Raw genomic sequence first — 25,946 nt, 5'->3', positions numbered from 1 at the left:
AAAGACTCCCAGACTACGAACCCGGTCCTTTAGGGGGAGTGTAACCCCGTCCAGGACAGGGTATATATCCACCATCCGATCAGAGAACCCGTCCACCAACAGCATCTCAGTCTTGTCTGGATTGAGCTTCAGTTTGTTAACTCTCATCCAGTCCATTGTCGAGGCCAGGCAACGGTTCAGCAAATCGACAGCCTCACCTGAAGAAGATGAAAAGGAGAAGTAGAGCTGCGTGTCATCAGCATACTGATGACAACGCACTCCAAAACTCCTGATGACCTCTCCCATGTTGTGCAGGAGAATTCATAAGCAAGTTGCTGGTAACTTCATTGCGCAATAGTGTAATCTGCTGCACAATAAATGTCCGCCAGCACAACTGTTGCATTGGATTCCTGTTACGCAACATTAAAACTCATCCATCTATTAGCTCGAGCCTTTGCCCAACCAGCCAGAAAACGCTGGATACAGCCCTAGGTTCCTATTTATTTATTTATTTATTTATTTATTATTTACTTATTACATTTCTACCCCGCCTTTCTTTTCATGATTGAAACCCAAAAAACATAATCTCAGCCAGTAATTTCAGGGTTGCCAAGAACAGTAACTTTCAGCTGTCTAACGCCTGGGTAAACAGGAATGTTTTTACGTTCCGCCTGAAAGTCAATAATGAGGGAGACAGACACACCTTACCAGGGAGAGCATTCCACAAATGGGGAGCTGCCCCTGAAAAGGCCCTGTCATGGGTCATCGCCAACCAGGCAGCCCACAGTGGTGGCACCACCACCACCAAGTCTTCACCTGCCAGTCATAGGGTCCAAGATAGTTGATCTTAGGAAAGGCAATCTTTTCGGTACTTGGGTCCCAAGCTATTTAGGGCTTTGTATGCTAGTACTAACACCTTAAATTGGGCCGGGTAGCTCACTGGCAGTCAGTGTAGTGCTTTCAGGACTGGTGACACATGGCCTCATTGGACTGTCCCACTTACCAGCCCAGCAGCTGCATTCCACATTAGCTGTAGCCTTCAGACTGTCTTCAAGGGCAGTCCCTCATACAGCACATTATGGACAACAGAGGCCAAGCTACACCAGTCCAGGAATGGCCATAGCTGGCAAATAAGCCTAAACTGGTAATAAGCACTGCTAGATAACAGATAAGATCACCCTCCCAATCCTGAAATTTTTCCTGCCCTCCACCACCAAAAGCCACCCACCCACACTCCTAATTTCACAATGATCTGGTGAAATAGAGAGGGCCATTTTGGTCTGGCATTAGGTACTACACACCTGCTCAAATGGAAAAAGTGTACAGTTTAGCAAATATCATATGCTGTTGGGAATTCAAATCTAACCTTGCAAACATTATGCACATTTGATGGCTATGTAAAGGAAGAGCAATTCAGGAAGTGCTAGGAAAGTCTATTGTTAACTGCCCAAATGATTTGAAGGATGCTATAGATCAAAACAGAGATGTTGAAAACTGCAAGGGTGCTTATTGCCAAAAAACTGGAAGTCATGGAAAATTCCAAGCATGAGGGAGTGGTTGCAAAAGGCTTAGTTTGCTGTGATCATGCGGAAAATTACTGCTATATTCCATGCTTGTGCAGGCAATTTAAGGGCTGTGCAAATATTTGTTTGTGATTGAGAATTGTTCATCTGTTTTTGGAACAATGCATTTACTCAAAATAACATCAAGGAACAAATACTGGATATGTTATAGACAAGTTGTTTGCAATTAACTTAATTGAAACTCCTTTTTTATGTAATGCTTATATTGGCATTTTCTGTTGACTGAAAAAAAGATTGGTTAGTTGTGTTTTCTGCTCTTGAAGACTTTTGTTTTTGTACTTTTTGTAATTTGTAATAATATTAATATTTGTTTAAAATATTACTCATTCCTATAAACATGGGGAAAAGAGAATATCATCTAGCTTGTATTGTCTAGTATTAAAAGATTGCCCTATGAGTGCGGGAGGAAAGGAGACTATTAACTAGGGCAGTGGTTCCCAAAGTTTTTCCTCCCCGTGGGCCACTTGAAAACTGCCGAGGGTCCTGGCGTACCACTTAATGATTTTTCTGCCTGTTGTTTAGCAATCAATCAATACATTTATTGCTTAGTCCAAAGACCATTGCAGAACAGAACTGTTGTTTAGCCATTTTCATGCACTGTGCTAAAGGCTATATGATTTTTATATATTTGCTACTTCTGCAACTTCATATTGTATTTTAATGTATTACAATTTGCATTCCATGGAATTCAAATTGTAATACAATAGAATATAATATAAGAAATAAAGGAATGCATAAAATACAAATTAAAAATATGAATATTTAACATTTGCGTTTAAGCAGGCAATTTCATTTACAACTGCTTCTCTCAAAGCTTTTGCAACTTCTGATTTTTTTATTTTCTTCACAGTACACTTTATATCCTATCAAAATAAATTAGAGAAACAAATTGTACAAGGAGCAGCGATAGGGTGGAGACCAAAACTCTGGCTAATGCTTACGATGATTCACTGTGTCCTTTATTTAAACTTCGATTAACTCTTTCAAATATGCAACTCCAGTAAATGAACAGATTTGTTTATGGTTATAGGTTTCCTTCCGTAATGGAGTGGTGGAAATAATCTCCTGTTAAAAAAGAGCATTTTAATTTACCCTGGATAGTTTATTAGCTGTGGAGTCTAATCCAGATCTTGGAGGTTGGCTCACCAGGCCATTTTGGGCAAACCAGGACCACCTTTCCAACACTTGATGTCATATGACATCAGGCATTGGAAAGTTCAAGCCACAACCATGGATCCAGGGATTTTTTCCTTTGCATCCACAGCTTGAACTCAATACTGTTTTAATTTGCCAAACTTTAAAAGGACCAAATTCAAGTTTCAACTGCAAAGGAAGAATTGGGAATGGTACTTACAGCTTGAATTCAAGCCAGGGTTGCAAAGGAAGAGACAAACCATAGCTGCAAATGAAGAATCTTCCTTTGCTGCTATGGCTTGAATTTTCAATCACCTGTTGTCATATGACAACGACAGGTGAGTGGCTCCTGCCCACCTGTCAATGTGGCCCATGGAGAGTTTCCCACCCCTGCTGTTAATTAAACTCCACATATTGTTTTGATAGTTATTGTGACATTTCTTCCTAGAACCCTTTGTTTAATTGTTTAAGAAAGAGGATGTATTTATTTATTAATTAAATTTATGTCCCATCCTTCCTCCTGGAAGGAGACCAAGGCAACAAACAAGTCACAAAACACTGGAAAATCTTAAAAACAAAACATCTTTAAAAACAATTCCAAGACAGATGCAGACCGGGATAAGATCTCTACTTAAAAGTCTTTTTGAAAGAGAAAGATCTTCAACAGGTGCCAAAAAGACAACAGAGACGAAGCCTGTCTAATATTTTAGAGGAAGAAATTCTGAAGGGTAGGTGCCACTACTAAAGCTTGGAAAAGTTACTACAACTCCCATCAGCCCAATCCAGTGGCCATGCTGGCTGGGGCTGATGGGAGTTGTAGTTCAAAAAAAGTAACTTTTCCAAGCTCTGTCCATTTCCTATGTTGTGTGGAATGGAACTCCTGATAAGTGGTATCTGCAGGAGGTCCTCACCTGTAGAGCGCAGTGATCGACTGGGTATATAAGAGGTGAGATGATCTTTCAGGTATCCTGGTCACAAGCTATATAGGGCTTTATACACCAAAACCAGCATCTTGAACTTAGCTCACCAGCTAATGGGCAGCCAGTGTAATTGTTTCAGCAGCAGAGTAACATGTTGCTGATACCCTGCCCCAGAGAGCTGTCACGCCGCTGCATTTTGCACCAGCTGCAACTTTTGGACCAATCTCAAGGGCAGCCACATATAGAGTGCATTACAATAATCCAGCCTGAAGATTGCCAGTGCATGAATGGTCAGGCTATCCCAGTCCAGAAATGGCCCAGCTGTCTTACCAGACAAAGCTGGTAAAAGGCACTCCTAGCTGCTGAGGTCACCTGGCCCTCTAGTGACAAAGATGGATCCAGGAGCATCCCCAGACTATGAATCTGTTTTTTCAGAGGGAGTACGACTCCATCCAAAGCAGGCAATTGACCAGTAACCACCAACCCACAGCACCTCTGTCTTCCTAGGATTCAGAGTCAGTTTGTTAGCCCTCATCCAGCCCACCACCAAGGCCTAACACTGGTCCAGGGCTTGCACTGCCTTTCCTGATTCAGATGTTACCAAGAAATAGAGCTGTATATCATCAGTGTACTGCTGACACCTCACCCCAAATCTCCTAATGACCACTCCCAAGGGCTTCATATAGATGTTAAGCAGCACTGGGGACAAGATGCGGCACCCAACAGCACAACTGCCAGAGGGCCAAAAGACAATCACCCAATGCTCTTATTTGAAACCAACCCTGGAGACAGGATCAGAACCACTGTAAAACAGTGCCTCTGAAACCCATCTCACCAAGTCAGTTTCGAAGAATACCATGGTCAAAAGCTGCTGAGAGCTCAAGTAAGAATAACAGGGTCACACTCTCCCTGTTATTCTCCTGAAAAAGGTCATCCATCAGGACAACCAAGGCCAATTCAGTTCCATAACAAGGCCTGAACCAGATTGGAATGAGTCAACAAAATCTGTTTCATCCAAGAAAACTTTCAAGTGCTGTCCCACAACCCTCTTGATTACCTTTCCTAAAAAGGGGGTATTTGCGACCAGGTGGTAGTTGTCACAAACCAATGGGTCCAGGGTGGGTTTTTTCAGGAGTGGTTGGATCACCACCTCTTTCAGGACAGCTGGGACCATTCCCTCTCTGCAAAGACACTGGATCCACTAGGGCATACTCACTCTGCAAGTTTTTATAAGACAAGAAGGGCAAAGGTCAAGAAGACCCTTGATGGCTGCACAGCCAAAAGCACCTTGTCCATGTGATGTTGGGGAACATTGTCTTTGGTGAGGTTTGGGCACTGTTAAGATGTCACCAGAAACTGTGATTTTTGCTAACTGTAGTTGAGAACCTGAACACAGTATGAGTTTCCATATGTGGAGGCAAAAAGAAAAAAATATTTAAAACTGCTTGTCTGGTGTTCTTTTCTATCTGCTCAGCATTCTCATCTCAGTGGTGCAAGGGCTGCAACTACTCAGCCTGGACACAATGCAAATCCATGGTTTGCAAACCTACTTCAAACCATGTTTTAATTCTTCCCTAAACCTATACATTATTCTCCAGCCTTTCCAATTCTAGTTTATCAGCCAATAGCAAACTCTAGTTTGTCTATCTGGACATCACACCAAACCATAGTTAAGCTTTCTTAGCCATAGTTTGCCATGATGTTTGCATTATTAATGGAAAGGGAGGGGTGTGCTAGGAGAGAAAGGAACTGGGGAAAGGGGGCTGCAGCCAATGACCGGCTCAAGATTGCTCAGGAAGCTTCATGGCTGAGTGGGAATTTGAACCCGAGTCTCCTGAGTCCTAGTCAGACACTAACCACTAAACCAGACTGGCTAGACAGTTGTAAACTGCCCGGCTCCTGTAAAGGTAAACTCATTCACATTTCAAATAGAGGTTTGGCTTGATAAAATGATTTAGTGCATATGAGAGCAAGGCATTGTTGTTGAAATTATTGAGGGCAGAGCAATTAGGAGGGACTGTAAACAAACAAGAGATTTCAAGCTCTGAAAGGTTCTGGGGATATATTTGTTCTTTTAAACTAAGGTGGTGCAATCAATGAAATCTTTTATAAGAGAGCTGCAAAAATACAGGCACCCATATGTGCTGAATATCACCAGCGTTGCTGCAGAGGGCAGGAGGTTGCTTCCTCCTCCTCCTCCCTACCTTCCAGAAAAATCTTACAGGTGCTTATATTTTACCCACCATGACCACCACCACCACCACCACCACCAAAAAAAAGCATTTCTGTCCTTTCTTGTGCCTTTTGGCTAGAAGGGTTTTAAATAATAAACTCCTGTGCAGACACACTGGAGGAAAAAGGTAAACTGAGGTTCCACACAGCAAATCACAGCACTGTATATTCTGAAAACAGTTGGTGTTATGGAGATTCTGCCCACCTGTCAAAGTTGGCCTGCAGGTGGGGGGGAGGAGATAATGACCAAACAGGATTGAAAGTATGTTCAGTTGAACAGGACTCAATTGGGTGTACATCAGCTAATGTGCAGGGAATTGAATCCAGCTGCATCTCTACCTGCTCCACACTTGACATCACATATGTCACCTGGTGTGGGGCAGGTGGGAGTGTCTTTTAGAAAACAGCTCCAGGGCAAACTGGGAGCCCTGGCCCGCCAAATTTGGCCTAAGGGGTGGAGGCTCCCCACTCCTGTTCTAGAGTTTCAACCCATGGTGGAATTGCAGCTGGCCTGATTGGCTTGGGGGTTTTTTTGCAGTGTTTTTGTGTTGAGAATGGGCAGCAATTTGTTTCTCTAACTCTGGGTTTTCTGGTCTGAGCAGGGACTTTGACTAAGCTAGTAGTCTTCAATCGATTCGAACCCAGGACCCACTTTTAACCCAAACGTGCACTTGGGGGCCCATTTCTTAAAATAGTTACCATATATGTGTTTAAGCATAGTCATGCTGTTGGCTTCCAGCCTTAGATCAAGGTGTGTTTGGTGATCGGTCCTGACTCACCAGTTGAAGACCAATGGACTAGACTGCCTACAAGGTTTAGCCTACCCCCCCCCATTAAACCATCTAGAGCCAGCACCAATCGTCGTAGGATGTCCATACACCACACCAGACTTTAGTTGCCAAGGACAATTCCATTTTCCCAATATACATCCCTAGTCAATCAATGCCTTTGCTCTACCCTGGGCTCCTGCTGACAGGAAGGGCAGGATATAAATCAGATAATAAATAAATTAAATAAATAAATAATACCTCTATTTTTTCCTTTGGGGCAATATGTTATGATTACAATGCCACATTAAAATGTATTTAGGGTGAGATGCTCCTTTGTGGGAGAGGGTGACAAGGCGATTTGCTCTGTGTGTTCAAGGACCTCTTGTGGTGCCCTAAAAATTTCTTCCTGGTTTTTCTCCTGTGGCCTTATGCAGGTGTCCCTGGTTAACAAGAGCCGTCTCCCCAGCCATCCCTCTGTACAATGGGCTTGTGTTCCTGTTTGTGCTCGCAAACTTCAGCATGGCAACATTCATGGACCCTGGGGTTTTTCCACGAGGTAAACTTGGAGGGTGTGTGTGGGTTGTTGATTGGTTGGTTGGGGAATATATGGGAAGAAAGGAATGAAAGCAGATAGTTGTGTCCTACAAAATGTATCATCATCATCATCATCATTTTCATTTATTATCTGCCCTTCACCCTGAGGTCCCAAGGCGGGTTACAACAGTTTTAAAATAACATCATTAAAAGCAATTAAAAACAACTTAAAATCACAACTTCACAAAAAAATAGGGTAGGTCCCAAAAATCACCTTGTATTCCACACCCCCACTAAAAAAATAAAATAAAAATCCATCCCATGCTCAAATATTATCCTAATAGCAAAGTCAGTTCTCCTGTAGCCGAAATGTTACAGTGTGGGGTACTCCTCTTCAAGGTTCCAGCCAGCCAGCTGTGCCCTTTTCCAGGATACTCCATACTGTTCCCACCCACCCCCCATCTGTTTTCCTTCATCACCACAAGATGCACTCTGTGTTCTGTTGCCACTGAGCATGCTCAGTCCTCACTGGACTGTTTCGGGGTTTCCTCCGCCTTAGGTTTTTCCACCCAAATATTGGATGGACCCTTGCAAACCATTGGGTTCCCCCGAATCTGCTGATACCTGCCTCTTGGGTCTGGATGGTGCTGTTTTGGCTGTATCAGGATCTGTACTTGGAGAAATGAGTTTGCTGTTAACATATATCAGGGATGGGCAACTGGTGGCCCTCTAGGTGACGGACTCCAGCTCCCATTATCCCTGAGCATTGGCCATGCTGGCTGGGGCTCATGGGAGTGGTCGTCCAGGAACATCTGGAAGGCCAAAGATTCCCTACCCCTGCTTTATAGCATATATTATTGTTTATTTCCAGTTAATTGCCATTGAGGACAGTGACTAATATTCTTGTCAGCTCTGTGCATGCATTTGTGTGTTTAACTTGAACTTGTGGAACATGCCTGCTGTCATCACATTTGATGGCACACATGCTGGTAAACAGGCCCAGTGCCAGCGGGTGGCCAGGTTGGGCCCTGGCTGAGGGCCCCTGTAGGAGTGGGAGGGGATCTGCGGGGTTGGGTTGCAGGGCGCAGGGGCCTGATGCTGCTGCGGATCACAAAGTGGGAGCTCGTGGGTACCCCCAGGCACTTTCCCCCCATACAGGTGGCACGGGGCTTCAATAAGCCTGCTTGCCCCACCAACCGCGCGCATGACTACCATCACCCAAGGTGAGGGGTGTCCCTAAGGGATTGATCCCCCCCGCTGCCATTTTGTGTGGTTGTAGGCCTGTGTGCACAGCACACAGGACATATGTGCGGATGCAACAGGTAAGTGGGCCAGGTGGGCTTATTTAAGCCCCGCGCTGCCTGTGTTTGGTGGGGGTGTTCAGCTGTACAGCGCTGCAGGCCCGGTGCCCAAGAGCTCAATCATGCTTGGTAACGACCCTGCTGGTAAGCACTCTATGCACATTCTTGTCTAGATAGCTTGGTATCTTTCTTTACCAGTGTCTGCCCTTCAGACATACAGCTGGAGGCTTGTTTTACTCTTCTCTGGAGCCTTTAGCACCTTCATTGCTGATGTTGTTGTTTTCCTTACTGGGTTTTAGACTTGATTCAGTGCCTTTCCTCTGCTGAGATTTCCTAGTGACCGCAAGTCTGTCACAAATGGTAGATGAAGAGGCAAAACCTCTGTGTTAGTGGTACGAATTTATACAGCAGATAGGAGCTCCATGTAAGGCTCTTGTCTGCACTATACATTTAAATCAGTATCATGCCACTTTATAAACAGTCATGGCTTCCCCAAAAGAATCCAGGGAGCTGTAGTTTGTTAAGGGTGCCTAGAGTGGTTTGACAATCAATCCTTCTTCCCAGGGAATTCTGGGAACTATAGCTTTGTGAGGGATATAGGGGGTCTCCTGACAACTCTCTGCACCCTTAACAAACTATAGCTCCCAGAATTCTTTGGGGGAAGCCATGACTGTTTAAAATGGTATGACACTGTTTTAAATTTATAGTGCAGATAGGGCCCAAAACAAAACAAACCCTGAATGTATAAAATGAGATGTGAAATTTGGAATGCTTAAAGGTTGTTTTATGCACTTGTTTAATGAAAACTCCATGTAAGGATCTATTTTCCTATCTTTTGCTTACGTGCATCACTGACACATATTTTGTTATATGTTTTTGATCAATGAGTCTTGCAATATGTTCTCTTATTTATGCCATTGCCCAAGGCAGGGGTTCGGATTGGGGACGGGGGACGGAAGGTATGGTTCCTGTTAGTGTTATTTTCCCCCCTCTTTTTGATCCCATCTGTGGTTATTAGCGGGACAGTATCATGTTGTTAAGGTATAGAGAAAAAACACTGCATGTGGTCTGTATTCTCTCTTTTTTGATACAGTACCATTATTTCATGTTTGTGTTTGAAGATAATATAAAATTAATATTTTTAAAAGATGAGCTGCAAGGGAGAAAGGTTCTGTTTGCCTCAGCTTCTCCCCTGACATGTTAATTTTTTATGTCCTGGGTTTTTTATTTATTTATTTGCAAGGAGGAGCATTTAACCATGAGAAGCGCCACCTGCAGTTTAAAGTGGTACGTCATGTGCATGCCATACTTTTAAAGCACATGGCTTCCCCCAAAGAATCCTGGGAACTGTAGTTTACCCCTCACAGAACTACAATTCTCAGTACCCTTAAGCAGTATATAAATGCTTTTTTGAAAAATAAAAAACAGACAGTACTGAGTTAGGTGGATCAATGGCCTAACTTGGCATAAGGCAGCTCCCTGTGTGGTGTACTGCATGATGTCATGTTGAGCTCTTCCTGCTATATCTTTGCTGTTTGGTGCCAACAATCCTCTGCCTCCATCTAACCACATATTTATTTCCTCTCTGGGGTTGGGTGGACCTTTGAGCAGCAGATGAAGACGAGGATAAAGATGACGATTTTCGTGCTCCACTCTACAAGAACGTGGAGATTAAAGGGATCCAAGTACGGATGAAGTGGTGCGCCACCTGCCATTTCTACCGTCCTCCACGCTGCTCCCATTGCAGCGTCTGTGACAATTGTGTTGAGGTAGGAACGTGCCCTTGTCTACCTTTGCGGAAGAGACTGTAGCTTGGTGGTAGATCCAGGGCTTTGTTTGTGTGACAGCGCTCACTGGTACAGAGTACTGTCACCTTTCCTTTTGCTGCCCATAGCAGCCATTTTGTGCTAGCACCCACAGCACTCGATAGGCGTACTGGCAACTCATTTTTTTACCAAATAAAGCACTGGGTAGAGCCTTAATCAAACATGGTTCCCCAGTATCCTGGAAAGCTTGGAAATACACACTTTTTTGCCTTTGGAGAGGGAAACCAAATGGTAGATTTTTAACTGATTTTAGTTTTGTATTTTTTTCCATTGTTGCAACCCACCCTAGGACCTTATAGTGAAGGGCCAATAAAAAAATCCAGTAAAGAAATAAATACCCACTTTGCATGCTATTTTGCTGCTAGAACAGAGTGATTAATCTGCCTTGGACAAGCTGCAGCCATTTCTGCTGAGGTTGAAGCCACACCCACAATAAATCAAATCATGTTCGGTGCATGGAGAAGCATGGGATTGCGCCTGCTGTCTCTGTTTCTACTGACATGCATCTATCCATCCAAAGATCTGAACAGAGGTACAAATGTACATGCATCAGTCTTACATAATCAAGACCTTGCTTTTTGCAGGATTCCCAACTGTGCATAACCTACACATGTCAGTGGGATTCTCACCTTTGAATGGATGCATGTACACGCATAGCCTCTATTCACAATATAAACACATGAAGACCAGGAGTGGAGACACCAGGTGCAATCTTACTTCGCTCCCTTTTGTTCTGCAAATGTGTGAAGAGGGCTAGAAACTCTCTCTGTCTCTCTCTGTCTCTCTGTGTATTTGATGTAAAATAGCAAATATTACAATTTCAATAGAGTCACAGCTGTGTCACAATAGTATCTTAATAATAATAATAATAATAATAATAATAAACAACTTTATTTCTACCCCGCCCTTTTTCCAATAGGACTCAGAGCGGCTTACAACTAAAAACAACACCAATTAAAACATACAGAAGTATACTATTAAAAAAGAATTAAACTATGAGAAAAATTAAAACCATAAAATATAGGTTAAAAACAGCGGACAATTTAAAATAATAAAATAATATAATGTAGTCACCAAACCTATAACACTTAATCGTGGTCGTTCTCTATCCCAAATGCCCGTTGAAATAAAACAGTCTTTACTTGTCCGGAAAGACAGCAAGGAGGAAGCTGATCGCACCTCACTCGGAAGGGAGTTCCACAGCCTAGGGGCGGCCACCGAAAAGGCCCTATCTCGTGTCCCCATCATATGTACTTGCGAAGGTGTGGGGAACACAAGAAGGGCCTCACCTGAAGATCTCAAATCCCGGACAGGTTCATGTAGGGAGATACGATCTGTCAAATATATAATACAGATTCACCACATGCTAAATACAACAAAAAGAATAAAAGTGAATATAATTACAGTTAATAAAATAGATGTAACTGAAGGAGACAGAGAAAGAATAGAAATGAAAGAAAATAAAGATATTGCAGTTCTTCAAAATAATATTAAAGGTATTGTGTCTGTTCTTAGGAGCTAAATTTCACCTTGCAGAATATACAGGTTTACTGATTCTTGTAATCTGTTGTTCCAGAATAAAATTAAGAGACTCAATTTTTCAGTAATTGCTGAATAATGCAATGCACTAGAGGTGCATCTGTCAAACTCTGACACTTGTTGCTAAATTGAACATCTTAATGATACCCACTGGGTGTTTATGCAACTACCCCAAAGAGGTGAGAACATATTTGTAAACTACAGAACTGTAATTCTGGTATGTTACTGTCAGGCAAGGTGTTGCTGTCTTCCACATCCAACTTCTTAAGGGTAACTTCTCTTGTGAGGCCATTTCTTTCCCTCGGCAGGATGATTAAGGCTGCAATCCTAACCCCATTTACCTAGGAGTGAGCCCCATTGAACTCAGCAGGACTTACTTCTGAGTAGACATGGCTAAGATACCACTGTAAGTCTTTAACACAATGTTTAAATGTAGTCATCTGTGTAGTTAAAGAGGGGATGGGAATCTAATCAGCAGTGATAGGCATAAACTCATTAAGTGCAGTGTCAAAGACAGCCAGAGTCAAATGTAAAACACACTGACTGTAATCACAAGATCAGTGACAATGAAAACTAGCAGAGCAGAATTTCTGGTCTGAGAAATAACAACATGATTTTAATTCATAGCAGCCTTTTTTTTAAAACAGCTCTTAAGCAATTTTCAACATTGTCTTAATGTTCAACAGGTGCAAAGTTGAGACTGCACCATGTTGGATTCAGAGAATTCTTTGCTTTAATGAAGTATTATCATTGAATATTAGAAGTCTCAACCTGATACCTGTTGAACATTCTGACAATGGAAGGAACCTTGGAGATCATCTAGTCTAGTAATGGAGGACCTCTGGCCCACGGGCCTAATTAGACCCACCAGGCCTTCCCATTTGGCCCATGAGGTAGTTTTTTTGGGGGGGAAAGAATCCACACCCACCTGTCCATCACCTGATGTCAAATAATGTCAGGTGCCGAACTAGTGAAAAAAGCCACAGTGCCAAATTCCAAGAAGAGAATTCTTTCTTTCCAGCCTCTCCTTGAATTTGGCCTCTTTCTGAATTCCTTGACTTTTTTCTGTCACTCTGCACAGCAACCAAAAAAGGCGCCAATTTTTTTAAAAAAACAAAGCTCTGGATTTAAGATAGAAAGGAAGAACTGGGAGCTTAGGGATGGAAAGATCTCTCAATTTCAGTTCTTTCAGTTTTTCATTTTCCCAATCTTAAATTCAGTTCTCCACATTTCTGCAGCAAATTTGCTATTTTTTAAAATCCTCATGAAAATTCTCCAAAATTCTAGCACATATTTCTCTCATTAAACACATTTTGAGCAGTTTTGACTAATGTACACATTTTTGCAAGGAATTTCTCATCATATAATGCTTTTTTAATGTTATTTTCACTCATATATTCATTTTTATGCACACCTTCCCCTAACACAGCCTTTCCCAACCTTTAGGTTGCCAGATGTTTATTTATTTATTTATTGAATTTGTTAATCGCATATCTGGCTGACCATCCAGCCACTCTAGGCAATGTACAAAGCAAAGAACAACAACAGATCTAAAAAACGGAACAATAAAATAACACCTAACCAGCATTAAAAATAACAGAATACAACCAAACAAAACAATAAGATGTTGCTGGACTACAGTTCCCATAATTCCTGACTATTGGCCATGCTGGCTAGGGCTGATGGGAGTTGTAGTCCAACAACATCTGGGGACACAAAGGCTGGAAAAGGCTGCCCTAGCATACACATTTTTGTAAACATTAGTTGGTTGTCGAACAGCATCACAAAATTTGGATAACTGCAAATTTCGAAGAAATAGCTGTGTTTCCATTCTCATATTATTTCAGAAAGTGCATATTTGATAGATTCAGCTTGAAATGCGAACTTAATTGAATTTCTCACCTGGGAGCACACTTAGAATCATATTATGTTGGGTGATTGGGCGGTTTCCGTTGCATTGGATTCCTCTGTTGCGCAGTATTAAAACTCGACCTTGCACTAGCAGACAGAGAAGTGTGGATACAGCCTGAAGTCACTATATTCAAAGCCACACAGAGCATATTTCTCCAAGTTTGATGTCAACAAGTTAAAAGGATTATAGAATGAGCAAGACCTCTGACTAAGACCCTGGAGAGCCACTGTCAAGTTAGTGCAGACAATACTCCATTAGATTGGCAAGTAGTCTAAGGGAGGGATTGCCAACCTTTTTAGGTACATGGGTCCATTTGGATTTTTGAGCAAGTGCCATAGGCACCATCTCCTCTGGTCAATTCCTCCCTTTCTCTAGACGGCATCAGTTTCGAGAAGGCCACCCTACAAGTTCTACCTCAAGGAAATATAAAATTATAGCAAGGAAACCGGATGTCCTCTCTTTCTCTCAGCCTTCTGAATGAGGCATAATGCAGACCATCTTGCCATCGGTTTCTGTTCTGTTTGACTATAACAGCCAGCATCACTACATTATTAAGCTTTGATTGCTTACCGAGAAGAATAAGCAGAGCCATTAACCAACCTTGAATTGATTAATTTTTAAAAGATCCACAGTGAATCTTCAGAAGCCAACCCAACATAAAACCCACATACAAAAAGATGAAGGGTGCACTCCTAACCCCACTTACCAAGGAGTAAGCCCCACTGAATTCAATGGGACATTCTCCTGAGAAGACATTGTTAGGATTGCACCCTAAGACAGTACAATACAATGCAATTCACAGGCATTAAACCACCAACCATACCTTAGGGACTACAATAATGAGATTTTAAAAGTTTTTGCCTAGTGCTGAAAGCACAATAATGTGAGTGCCAGGCAAGTTTCCCCAGGGAGAGCATTTCATAGCTGGATTTTAATGTTGTATATTTTATCTGCTGAGTATTTTATGTAATCCAGTCCATCCAATAAATATTGCATGCCTTGCAAACCTTCCCAATCCCCAAAGAGATTGAAGGGACCAGGTACCTGCCTGTTTCTTCTATGAGAAGGGCACTAGCTCAGTTGGGAGAGCATCCGCTTTTCATGCAGAAGTTCCTAGGCTCCATCCACCGTTTCTCCAGAAAGGCCTGGGAATGTCCCCTGACAGAAACCCTGGAGAGGCACTGCCAGTCAGTGTAGACCAAGTGTGGGGAACCGTTGGCCCTCCAAATGTTGCTGAACCGCAATACTCCCATCAGTCCCACCCAGCATGCCCTTGGCCAGGGATTGTAGTTCAGCAACATCTGGAGGACCAAAGGTTCCTCACACCTGGTATAGACAATACTGAGCTAAGCTGGACCAATGGTCTGACTCCGTCTAAAGCAGCTTCCTGTGTTCCTTTCTCCTAAACAATGGGACCTAGAATTATGTTTTACAATAATAAAAAAAGTGGAGATTCTCAAACAGTGCCTGTTCCAGCTGGATTCTGTGATTTTATTGTTGTTAAAAGCACCTCCTTAAATATTGGACAAGACAAAGTAGGAAAATGTGGATGTTATCTGTGACAACGTTGCTTCCTTTCCCAGCTGGATATTATGCCCTCTCTCTTTCTCTCTTTACAAGGATTTTGACCATCACTGCCCTTGGGTTAATAACTGCATAGGACGGAGGAACTACCGATATTTTTTCCTTTTCTTGCTGTCCTTAAGCGCCCACATGGTCGGAGTGTTCACCTTTGGGCTTATCTATGTTTTACACCATGCAGAAAAGCTGGGGGCAGCGCACACAGCCATCACGTATCCTTGATTCAGTGCTGGGGATGTTCAAAGCTATCTGGAAGGAGCTGAGCACAAAGGGGCTTCTATTAGGACTCATGCAAACATCTGGCCGTCCGGATGTTGTGGTTTTCCCAACTCCCAACAGCCCCCGCCAGCATGGCCAGTGATCAGGGATGATGGGAGTTGTGTAGCCCAACAACATCCCCAATGCAGATGATTTTCCCAGCTGTATTTATTTTACAAGTGTGGGGGACTTTTGGCCCTCCATATGTTGCTGAACTACAACTCCCATAGTTCCTGGTCATTGGCCATGCTTGCTGAGGCTGATGGGAGTTGTAATTCAGCAAAATTTGGAGGGGCAAAGGTTCCCCACACCTGATATATACATTGTTGTAAGCAGCATCCATGGCATGATGCAGAGTTCTATAGGTCTCCTGGCCTCCTCTTTATCTGCTGGGGAAGGGCCAAACCCCAGTGGTAGAGCACAAACTTTGCATGCAAAAGGTCCCAGATTCAGTCCCCAGCACACACACACCAAAGTAGGGCCAGCAAAATAAACCCTGCCTAAAACCCTGAAAAGCTGCCAGTTAGTCTAGACCAGCCTTTCCCAACTAGTGGGCCACAATTCCCATCTTTCCTGACCATTGGCAATGCCGGCTGAGGCTGATGAGAGTTGTGGTCCAACAACATCTGGTGGCCCACTAGTTGGGAAAGGCTGGTCTAGACCAGTGTTCTTCAACCTTGGGTCTCAAGATGCTGTTGGACTACAACTCCCATCATCCTTGGCCATTGGCTAGTCTGGCTGGGGTGGATGGGAGTTGTGGTCCGACAACATCTGGGGAGCCAAGGCTGAAGAACAGTGGCCTAGGCCAACCTTGGGTCACCAGATGTTGTTGGACTCCAATTCCCCTCGTTCCCAGCCAGCTTAGCCAGTGGTCTGAGATGATGGGAGTTGTAGCCCAACAATATCAGGGACCCGACGTTAAAGAACAATAGTGTAGACAGTACTGAACTGGATGGGCTAATATAAGTAGCTTCCTATGCCCTTACCTCACCTTAAGAATGTATTACAACTCCCATTTGGCTCGTTATTTTCTTACTTACAACTCGATTATTATGTAGCTTTTGGATTTAACTCACTCATTTTTGTGCTTCTTTTAAAACCAAAGCACAGATTATGCCCTTCACCTTTCTTTTAAAAAGCATGGTTGAGTTGGCTACTGTTGTTTTGAAGGAAAAGCTGCCCTGGCTTCTGTAGTGGAATGGTAAAGCACATGTTTAGCATGCAAAATGTCCAGGTTAAGTCCTCAGTGTCTCCAGGTAGGGTTGGGAAAGACTCCTATCTGAATCCCTGGAGAACCACTGTCAGGATTAAGCTAGGTGGACTAATATTACACCTAACCCAGCCCCAGCCCAGGATGAGCCCTCCTCCAATGAAGGCCATTCTGATGTGAAGTTCAAAGAGCTTATGGAGCTTCCTGACTGTAGCACTATTCTGGACACCCAGTGTCTCCACAGAACCAATCCATCAATGGAATGTGCACCTCAAGGCCCAGAAGAACGAGGCTTCTTGGGCGCAAGAGGCCTCCTCAGGAGCAGGGCATCCCTGAAGGCTGTGCTAACCAGTGGAGGATGGCTCTGGGTGGTTAAGCTGGAGACTGGTAACTCTAACTATTCCCAAAATAGGTTCAGCACCTTGGACAGCTCCTTGAAAGTTCTGACTAAATCCCAGAGCAAATTCCACTTCCTCGTTGACATGGACCCACCAGTCACCACTGCATGCTCCCAATCTGGATTAAGGCTCCATGCTGTTTTTCTGCCAAAATGCAACTTTCTCCCCTGAGTGCTGTTTACTGCAAACAGCTCCTTCAGGGGCAAATATCAACTTGTGGCCAGCTGAAGCATGCTTTTAAGCATGAAAAAAGTGAAGTTTAGTGTCACCCCTTGGCCCAAACCATGGCTAAGTGTGAACAAGCAAACATAAATGAGTGCATGGAGTAAAAATGAAGCTTCGTTCTTGGCTTATGGCTTTCTCTGGAGAAGACAAAACCATGAGCCTGGGGTTCAGATGCAATGCTAAGCCAACCCATGGCTTAGGTCTGGGTAGTGCAGGAGGAGCAAAGCAGCTGTGATTTTTCACTCTGTTGCACTCACACACATGCTTGGTCACACTTAGCTGTAGTTTGGCTGAGTAGCATGTTTGAACCAGGCGAGTCTCTCTCTCTCATCTAGTGCGGAGTTTCCCCCCTTTTCTTCCAAATTCCCTTACTTTTTCTGCCTTTTTGTTTAGACACTATGGGTTGTAGGCAACTCAGTCCTACTCAGAGTAGACCCGTCAAAATGAATAAACCTAAGTTAGACATGCTTATTAACTTTCAATGGGTCTGCTCCAGGTAGGGCCAGCATTGGGCACAATCCCATGAGCCTGCAGGCCAGCCTATCAATCTTTATTTTTATTCTTGTTGCAGGTATATTTTAGGCACTTTGATCAAAAATTGATGCTGAAGAAGTAGAAAGCTAAATGCATCCTCCATAGTCAGAGGCAGTGTTGCTCAGACTGCTATTTGTGAGAGGAGAAACAAAGGGTTCGAAATAAGCTTCACCAAGACTTAGGGAAGGGCTGTAGCCCAGTGGCAGGAGCATCTGCTTTGCATGCAGAAGGCCCCAGGTTCAATCCCTGGCATCTCCAGGTAGAGCTATGAGAGACTCCGTGCCTGAAATCCTGGACAGCTGCTGCCAGTTGGTGTAGACAGTACTGAGCTAGATGTACCAATGGGTCTGACTCGGTATAAGGCAGATTCCTGTGTTCCCCACTCCCTGCATTGAGCAGGGGGTTGGACTCGATGGCCTTGTAGGTCCCTTCCAACTCTACTATCCTATGATTCTATGCCCCATGGAAGAAGATTATATTTCAGGATGTGAAGGTTTTTTTCTTTTTCTCCAGTATTTATTGTATTCTTAAGTGCTATAATTTCCTTAATGTTGGCATACAGCATGGCTGTCATGTGTGTGGCAGGATTGTTCTTCATCCCAGTCATTGGCCTCACAGGTTTCCATATTGTTTTAGTGGCTCGAGGACGGACAACAAATGAGCAGGTAAGATGGGTGTTATTATTATTATTAATAATAATAAAATGTATACCCTCCCTACAAATGTTTTAGCAGGGCAGCTTACATTAAAAGATTAAAGGTTCCTTCTAGACTGTCATTATTTAGGGGGAGGGATTCAGCTGTATACTGGAAATGTTGGATTGTGTAGTTGAAGTGGATGAAAATGCTCTGTTGCGACAAATCTACTTTTAAAAAAAAAAAACAGACTTTTTGCAGTTTCAGTGGCACAAACAAAAAATATGCTTCTCTTGTTAAGAAAAACTAGTAAAATGGAATCCCCACCTGTTATTTAAAAAGTCTCTGTTGAGGCTCATAACTGGCTGGTTTTAGAAGACTTTTGTTTTCTCGGTTACCCTATTTTCACTTTATGCATGGAGGGACAGAAAATGATAAAAGACAGGTGTGGGGAACCTTTGGTCCCTCCACCCAAGTTGTGGTACCTGAACTACAACTCCCATCAGCCCCAGCAAGCATGGCCAGTGGCCAGGAATGATCTAGACTTGTTGATGCTGATGTGAGATAGGGGAGGTTTATTGCAGCATTCCCCAGCTGGTTCCCCTCCAGAGGTTGTTGGGACTACAACTCCCATCACTGGCCATGCTAGATGGGGTTGATGGGAGATGGTGTCAGAACAACATGTGGAGGGAACTAGGTTGGTAAAAGCTGGTCTTTTCCTGGTCCACATGCCTTTCTTATGGACTTTCTGGAAGCATTGAGTTGGCCATTGTTGAGAAGAGAGTGCTATACTAGATGGACCTTTGGTCTGATTAAGCAGAGCTCTTCTTATATTCTTACGCTATGGGATGCAGGTGACCGACATGCTGTTGATTTCTAATGGGCTAATTGATGCTTCTCTTGCCTCTTCAAAGTACCCTGAATATTATAATTCCAGGTGACGGGTAAGTTCCGCGGGGGAGTAAATCCTTTCACTCGAGGATGCTGGGGTAATGTGGAGCACGTCCTCTGCAGCCCACTGGCACCGAGGTAAGCTAGGAGAAAAGGAATATACCAATTATTAACAAAAGGTTGCTCCCTTGTGTGTTTGATGAGTCAGCTTTCGGCCCAGGCAACCTGTTTCAAACCCACCTTCCGCCACTGACTCCTTGACTGATTCACATGTAATTTTGGCAATGTCGTAACTGCTTGTCGTGGGTCACCATTCCAAAGCAGTGTGGCAAAGGCTCTTACTTTCAAGTAACAGGGAGAACTTTGTTCACGAGCAATCAATAGCACGTTCGGTGGTAGGCTGAGGTTACAGGGGATCACAGTATGAGACTCTAAAAGCAGAGTCCATCGTTCAAGACTGGACAATAGCAACGAGGATGTCCCAACAAGTTGTCATGCCTTTCCTGTCTAGCTTTAAAAGAGCAAGGTGTGGCAAGCTCACCCACACGACCCTCATCCCGTACAAAAATGCCGCTCTGGCTGGCATGCACTTCCATGGGGGGAGGAGGGTTCGCAACTGCTCATGCCAACAAAGGCGGCGCTGAGTCCTTGGTGATGGAGCAATAACCTGCTCCTTCTCCTCCTCCTGCTCTGCTGCCCCTCTCAACTAGTTGTCAACTTCCCTGATTCCCAAAGTAGTGTCCTGCTCTGGAATCTGGGTGGGGATTGAGAGCTGGAGACTCTGCCACCCCTTCCCTAACATCCAAAGTCAAAGGGGCTGGGTTCCCATCTTCCCTCCTGGTTTGTCCCAGCTTATTCACACTCTCTGCTTCCTTCCTCCTCACCCTCCTCCTTGTCCAACAAACACTGCCACCCCAGCCAGACCTTCTCGGAACCGTGGAGCTCATGACACTGCTGTGTGTGTGTGTGGGAACAATCCTGTGTCTCAAAAAAGGCATCCTCTCTTTTTCTCTCAAAAAGGAGGGAATGCCTCTTCCACAATGCTGTTAACCATCTTCAGTCTTTATAAGTACTTGTATAAAATATATATAATCCTGAATCTGACACTGGAGACATCATTTTAGAAGAGGCATTTCTCCCCATACTCTCACATGGGAAAGAATACCTCTCCTACGATGATGCCTTTCTGACAGCAGCCATTGTAATCTAAAAACAAAATTATATGCTGTGTAATTATTTTCTTTAGAACAGTTGCTTTTTTCTCCAGTTCCAAGTATATGCAGAGTTAATGGATTAACCAACTAAAAACCATATACTTTTCCCCATTGAGAACAATTACTTTTTCTCTGATTTAAAATGTATGCAGGTAATGGATTAATCAACTAAAAATCATATAGTTTCCCCCTTGAGAACAATTACTTTTTCTCCTATTCGAAATATACGCAGAGTTAATGGATTAATCAACTAAAAACCATATACTTCCCCCTGTTTAGAACAATTGCTTTTTCTTCAATTCCAAATGTCTGCAGATTTAATGGATTAATTAACTAGAACCCATGGACTGTATTCAACTCATAGTAGACCCAATGAAATTAGTGAACCTAAGTTAGTCATGTCCATTAACTTCAATACGTCTGCTCTGAGTATGACTAGCATTGGATATCACCCCATAAATAGGTCAGTTAAGATTCCTTTAAATTCACGAGAGCCCTAGTGACGTTTGTTGTCATGGTTATTACTGCTAATCCAGACCAATTCATCTTAATCGCACATTGCATAGTGATGGAAGCAGACAGCATGAGTTCCTAGCCCAGATGTTGACCTTGGAGGAGACAACAGAGGAAGTAGATGGAAGATGGAGGCAAGGATCAACAGAATAAACAGGAGCAATGGGAGAAGTCAGGATAACAAGAGATGAATGCAAGCAAATGCAGTCTGCAGTCCTTTAAATTGGGGATTGGGAACCTGTGGTCCTCCAGATGTTGCTGGTGTACAGCCACCATCATCCCTGACTATATACTAGTTCTGAAGGGTGTTGGAGTTCAACCATATATGGAGGGCCACAGGTTCCCCCTACTCTGCTTTAAACACTTACCTGGGAATAGGGATCATAGAATCATAGAAGAGTGGAGTTGGAAGGGGCCTATGAGGCCATTGAGTCCAACCCCCTCTACTCAACAGGGGTGTAGTTGTCTGGGGTTGGGGGGGTCGTGGACCTGTTACTTTTTTAGGAGCAGGGTCCGAGCCAGGTCCCTATATATGAGCCAATCAGCATGAAAAGAGAGCATGTCAGCCACTGATAAGAGTCCTTGTCCTTTCCTGCTGATTAGAGCCAAGCAGAGTGAAAGGCGGTGAGTCAGCCACTGAGAAGACTCTTCTCAATAGCTAATACTCAGCCTCCCCTTTCATGCTAATTGGCTTCCAGGGATGTCTGTTACAGTGGAGTGTGGAATCACAAGGCAACAGGGAGAGCAAGAGAGACGAGAAGTGGGGAAAGGGGTGTGGCTGTGACAGGGATGTAGCATGACTACCATGAAGGGACCCTGGACTTTCAAATTTGCCAATACACTACTGCTGCTCAGTGCAGGAATCCAACTGGAAGTATCCCCGACAGGTGGCCGTCCAGCTGCCTCTTGAATGTCTCCCGTGTTGGAGAGCCTACCACCTAGGTAACTGGGATGTATGAGAAATTTGTTTGGCTCACTTTCTGTAGCAGACTACCCCTGTCTGAAACTCCCAAACCTGCTTGTAGATTACAGTGCAGCTCCCAGTTGGATTATGCAGTTACCTGGATTTTGTGATGAAGTTTTGTCATACAAAAAGCATGCACAAAAACGTATATTTTTTTGCAAAGAATGCATTGAAAAATGTGTATTTTACCGAAGAAAGTGCATATTTTACATTTTAAATGTGTACTCTTCAGACATTCTTTCCAAAAATCCACACAGAATGGGACAGATCTATAACTGAGCACCAGAAAAACTGAAATGGGACAGAATTTGGATCAAGGCAACCATTTATTTAGTGTCCATTGAAATATGTTCATTTATTTTATTTTATTAAATGTATATGCTGCTTGCAAGAACAAAAGACTTTAAGCAGTTTACAAGAAATAAAAGTCATGGATAAGAATGTTGTTCCTGCTGTAAAAGAGCTCTGTGCATTTCCAAAGCTCATGCAGGTCTGTAGCTCTGGAACTAGGTCTTAAAATGAGCCCTGCAGTCTCTATTGTGTGCACAACCCATTGTCCAAGCCCCACTGAATGAGCTCCTATTTATTCCAATGGGACCTGCATAGGATGGATCTGTGCCCTCTGTTTGTTTCCCCATGTTCCCCCCAATTAAAAATGAATTTATATTCTCGAGCCATTAATACAATTAAACGAACTGACATCCTCAAGCTATCTACATACACTTATAAGTTGAGCAATTGCAATGCTTTTCTTAACTTGCATGCGAACCTACTCTGACGTGGTGTAACCTTCTCAAATACGATTAACCAAAACGAATTGACATTTCGCAAGCCATACTTACTTACTTACTTACTTACTTACTTACTTACTTATTTTTATACCGCCCCATAGCCAAAGCTCTCTGGGCAGTTTACAACAATTTAAAACATTAAAGACAAATATACAAATGTTAAAAAACGCATTTTAAAAAAGCCATTTAAAAAAAATATAACCTGAAGAGTAGTTGGAATGTTTTTCTTAACATGTATGCCTGCCTTCTCTAACCTGGTGTCCTCTGGATGTTTTGGACTGGGTCAGATGGGAGTTATAGTACAAAACATCTGGAGGGCACCAGGTTCAGGAAGACTGATGTGTACCAAGACGTTTTGGTCTTAAGAGAAGAAATGCTTCTCTCTCAGGTACATTGTTGAGCCAAAGAAGCAGCATCCTGTAAGTGTGAAGCCACCATTCCTGAGACCAGATGTAACTGAGCGACAGATCACGGTGAAGATAAGTGACAATGGCATCCAAGCCAATCTTAACCGGAGCAAGGTAAAACATTCATAGAGTCATAGACTTGGGGCCGCTCCATACTGGTATGTTTTTGTAGGTGTTATCTGCAGCACACCATTGATACAACAATAGTGCATTAGTGATGGATTTATACTAGACTGTCTACACATCATGCTGTTTTATTAGTGATCCCACGATGCTTCCCCCGTATTACAGCATTATTGCCATCTGGAGAGGCACTCTTGCAGTATAGCGCAACAAAAGTGGGACAGAAAAGTAAACAAACAACCCAAACCCTAGAATATTTATGGTATGAAAAGTTATGGGATTTCAGCAGGAAACTACGGGTCATGCTCCAAACAGAAACAACCCGGTATAGTGTGTCCACCCCAAAACATTTTCAGGCACAGTTTTAAAAGTGGGATTGTGTATAAGCACCCCAATACCATCATGAGCACAAATCACCATGAATGCACAATAAAAAAGGATGTCTGTAGTGGACCTTGATGGTCATCTAGTCTGATTTCTTGCTCAATGTAGGAATTCCACAAGCAGAGGATCCCCAACATATGGCTGCCCAGCCTTTCCCTGAAGACCATTTCTTGACCTCCCACTGTCTAGGACAGTGGCTTTAAGCAGAGCTGACCCAAGACATTTTTTACTGTATCGAGCATTCTCTGTCCACTAGCATAATGGTGAGTTTTACAACAGATGAATCCAGCGAAACAGTTGGGCTAGCAGAAGCTGGTTGCACAGCAGCTTGCGCAATAAATCTACTGGCAGCCTGCTTAGGCATCCTCTTGCGCAACAACATTCTGGTGGCGCAAAACATTTCACAAGCAGAACAAACATACCGTTGAGTGACTTTAACTTAGCACTACACTGGATACTTCCTTTTTGCCAGAGCTTGGAAAAGTTACTTTTTTGAACTACAACTCCCATCAGCCCCAGCCAGCATGACCACTGGCTTGGGCTGATGGGAGTTGTAGTTCAAAAAAGTAACTTTTCCAAGCTCTGCTTTTTGCTGCCTGAGGCATATTAGCAAATGCCCTCCCTTGCCAAGTCAAAGTACATAGCTCCCCGAAATATGCACAGAATTGGCTTCAAATGAACATTTCATTTTACATCAGTACAAAGAGCAAAGATAATCCACACTGTTATGCTGCCTGCTTCCTCTTCCCATATGGCCGAAGATAGGAGCCCCCAGTCCAAAGAACTGAAGTGGGACCAGACATAAATATATGCTGTAAGGAGCACTGTACTAGAGGTTTATGCATACTCCCCTCTTTTTGTGTGTGTGCTGCATTTACTATGAGGAATTGGTTGTGCAGCCTGATCCTAGATATCGGGAACAGGTGGAGTGGATCAGGAGGAACGGCCAGGGTGTTTGTTGTAGAAAAGCACCACCAGCATCTGCCTCCTGAGGCAACCAACTCACTTTGCCAGGACTACAGCTCCCATCATGCCTGAGCATTGGTCAGGCTGGCTGGGACAGATGGGAGTTGGGAGCCTGGAGGGCCACAGGTTCTCCATCCCTTGATTAAAGCCTTTCCTCTCAAGCATTGTCCCACTCTGGATTCCTTTCTTCCTTCCATACCTGCTATTTTTTTAAAATTCTAATTGTGTGAACGGAGTCTCATCTAGTTTATACCATTTGGAACAGTTTTACTTGTTTTATAATGGTATGGTTTCATCTAGTTTTATAAATAAATAAAATAAAAGGGTTTGGCCCTAACCTTTTTATTGTACTCGCAAGCAGTGGGCTGTATTTCCAACCTTGCTTGTGCATTTAGCAGGGATTTTGATGGGCACTTATGGAATCTGAGGAAAAGCATAATTTCAGGCTAATCATCTGAAGTAAAAGTGTTTGTGTGTGTGGCATAAAGACACAGGGTTGTATTCAACTAACACTTGCTTGGGATAGATCCATTGAACTTAATGGCTATGACTAACTTAGGTCTATTAATTGTAATGGGTCTGCTCTGAGTGAATGTTAGTTGAATACAACCAATAGGGTTGCATCCAACTAATTTCTACTCAGAGCAGACCCATCGAAATTAACGGACATGGTCCATTAATTTCAGTGAGTCTCCTCTATGACTAGTATCGAATACAACACATATGTTTTGTTTCTTTGCTTATTTGTTTACAAAGTTATGTTGCTGCCCCTGAAAGTTGTTAGGGAGACAAGTGAAAATGTGATCAGAAGATTCCGTTATTCGGTGATGGGTCTTCTGGGGTCAATATTCTTGTGAATAACGCTAGAACTTGAAGCTGAATGTTGGAAGATTCAGTGCGGACAAAAGAAAAGACTTCTTCACACAGTGCAGAGTTGAACTATAGAATTTGCTCCCAAAAGATACAGTGATGGCCACCAGCTTGGATGGCTGTAAAACAAGATTAGACAAATTCATGGAGGATAAGGCTATCAGTGACCACTAGTCACAATGGCTATGCTCTGTCTCCACAGTTGGAGGCAGTATGCTTCTGAATACCAGTTGCTGGAAACTGCAGGAGGGG

The 25,946-nt window shown here is 43.2% G+C and overlaps 1 protein-coding gene across 2 annotated transcripts in view; it reads left to right on the top strand.

Annotated features, from left to right (window-relative positions):
* The window catches only part of ZDHHC8 (zinc finger DHHC-type palmitoyltransferase 8), a 144,605-nt gene that overhangs the window by 102,062 nt on the left and 16,597 nt on the right, over nt 1–25,946 (top strand). For both annotated transcript variants that reach the window (XR_009759613.1, XM_061602347.1), the window contains exons 2-7: nt 7,053–7,174; nt 10,065–10,222; nt 15,351–15,523; nt 18,499–18,601; nt 19,509–19,600; nt 23,333–23,465. Coding sequence is in view for 1 of the 2 variants with exons in the window: in XM_061602347.1 (XP_061458331.1) it covers nt 7,053–7,174; nt 10,065–10,222; nt 15,351–15,523; nt 18,499–18,601; nt 19,509–19,600; nt 23,333–23,465 (781 nt within the window). In the remaining variant the exon portion in view is untranslated. The remainder of the gene's footprint in view (nt 1–7,052; nt 7,175–10,064; nt 10,223–15,350; nt 15,524–18,498; nt 18,602–19,508; nt 19,601–23,332; nt 23,466–25,946) is intronic.

Source organism: Rhineura floridana, chromosome 19 (genome assembly GCF_030035675.1).
Source record: "Rhineura floridana isolate rRhiFlo1 chromosome 19, rRhiFlo1.hap2, whole genome shotgun sequence".
In the NCBI taxonomy this organism is placed as follows: Eukaryota; Metazoa; Chordata; class Lepidosauria; order Squamata; family Rhineuridae; genus Rhineura; species Rhineura floridana.
Note: the sequence above shows the minus strand (reverse complement) of the source record. Positions and strands in the feature narration are given on the sequence as shown.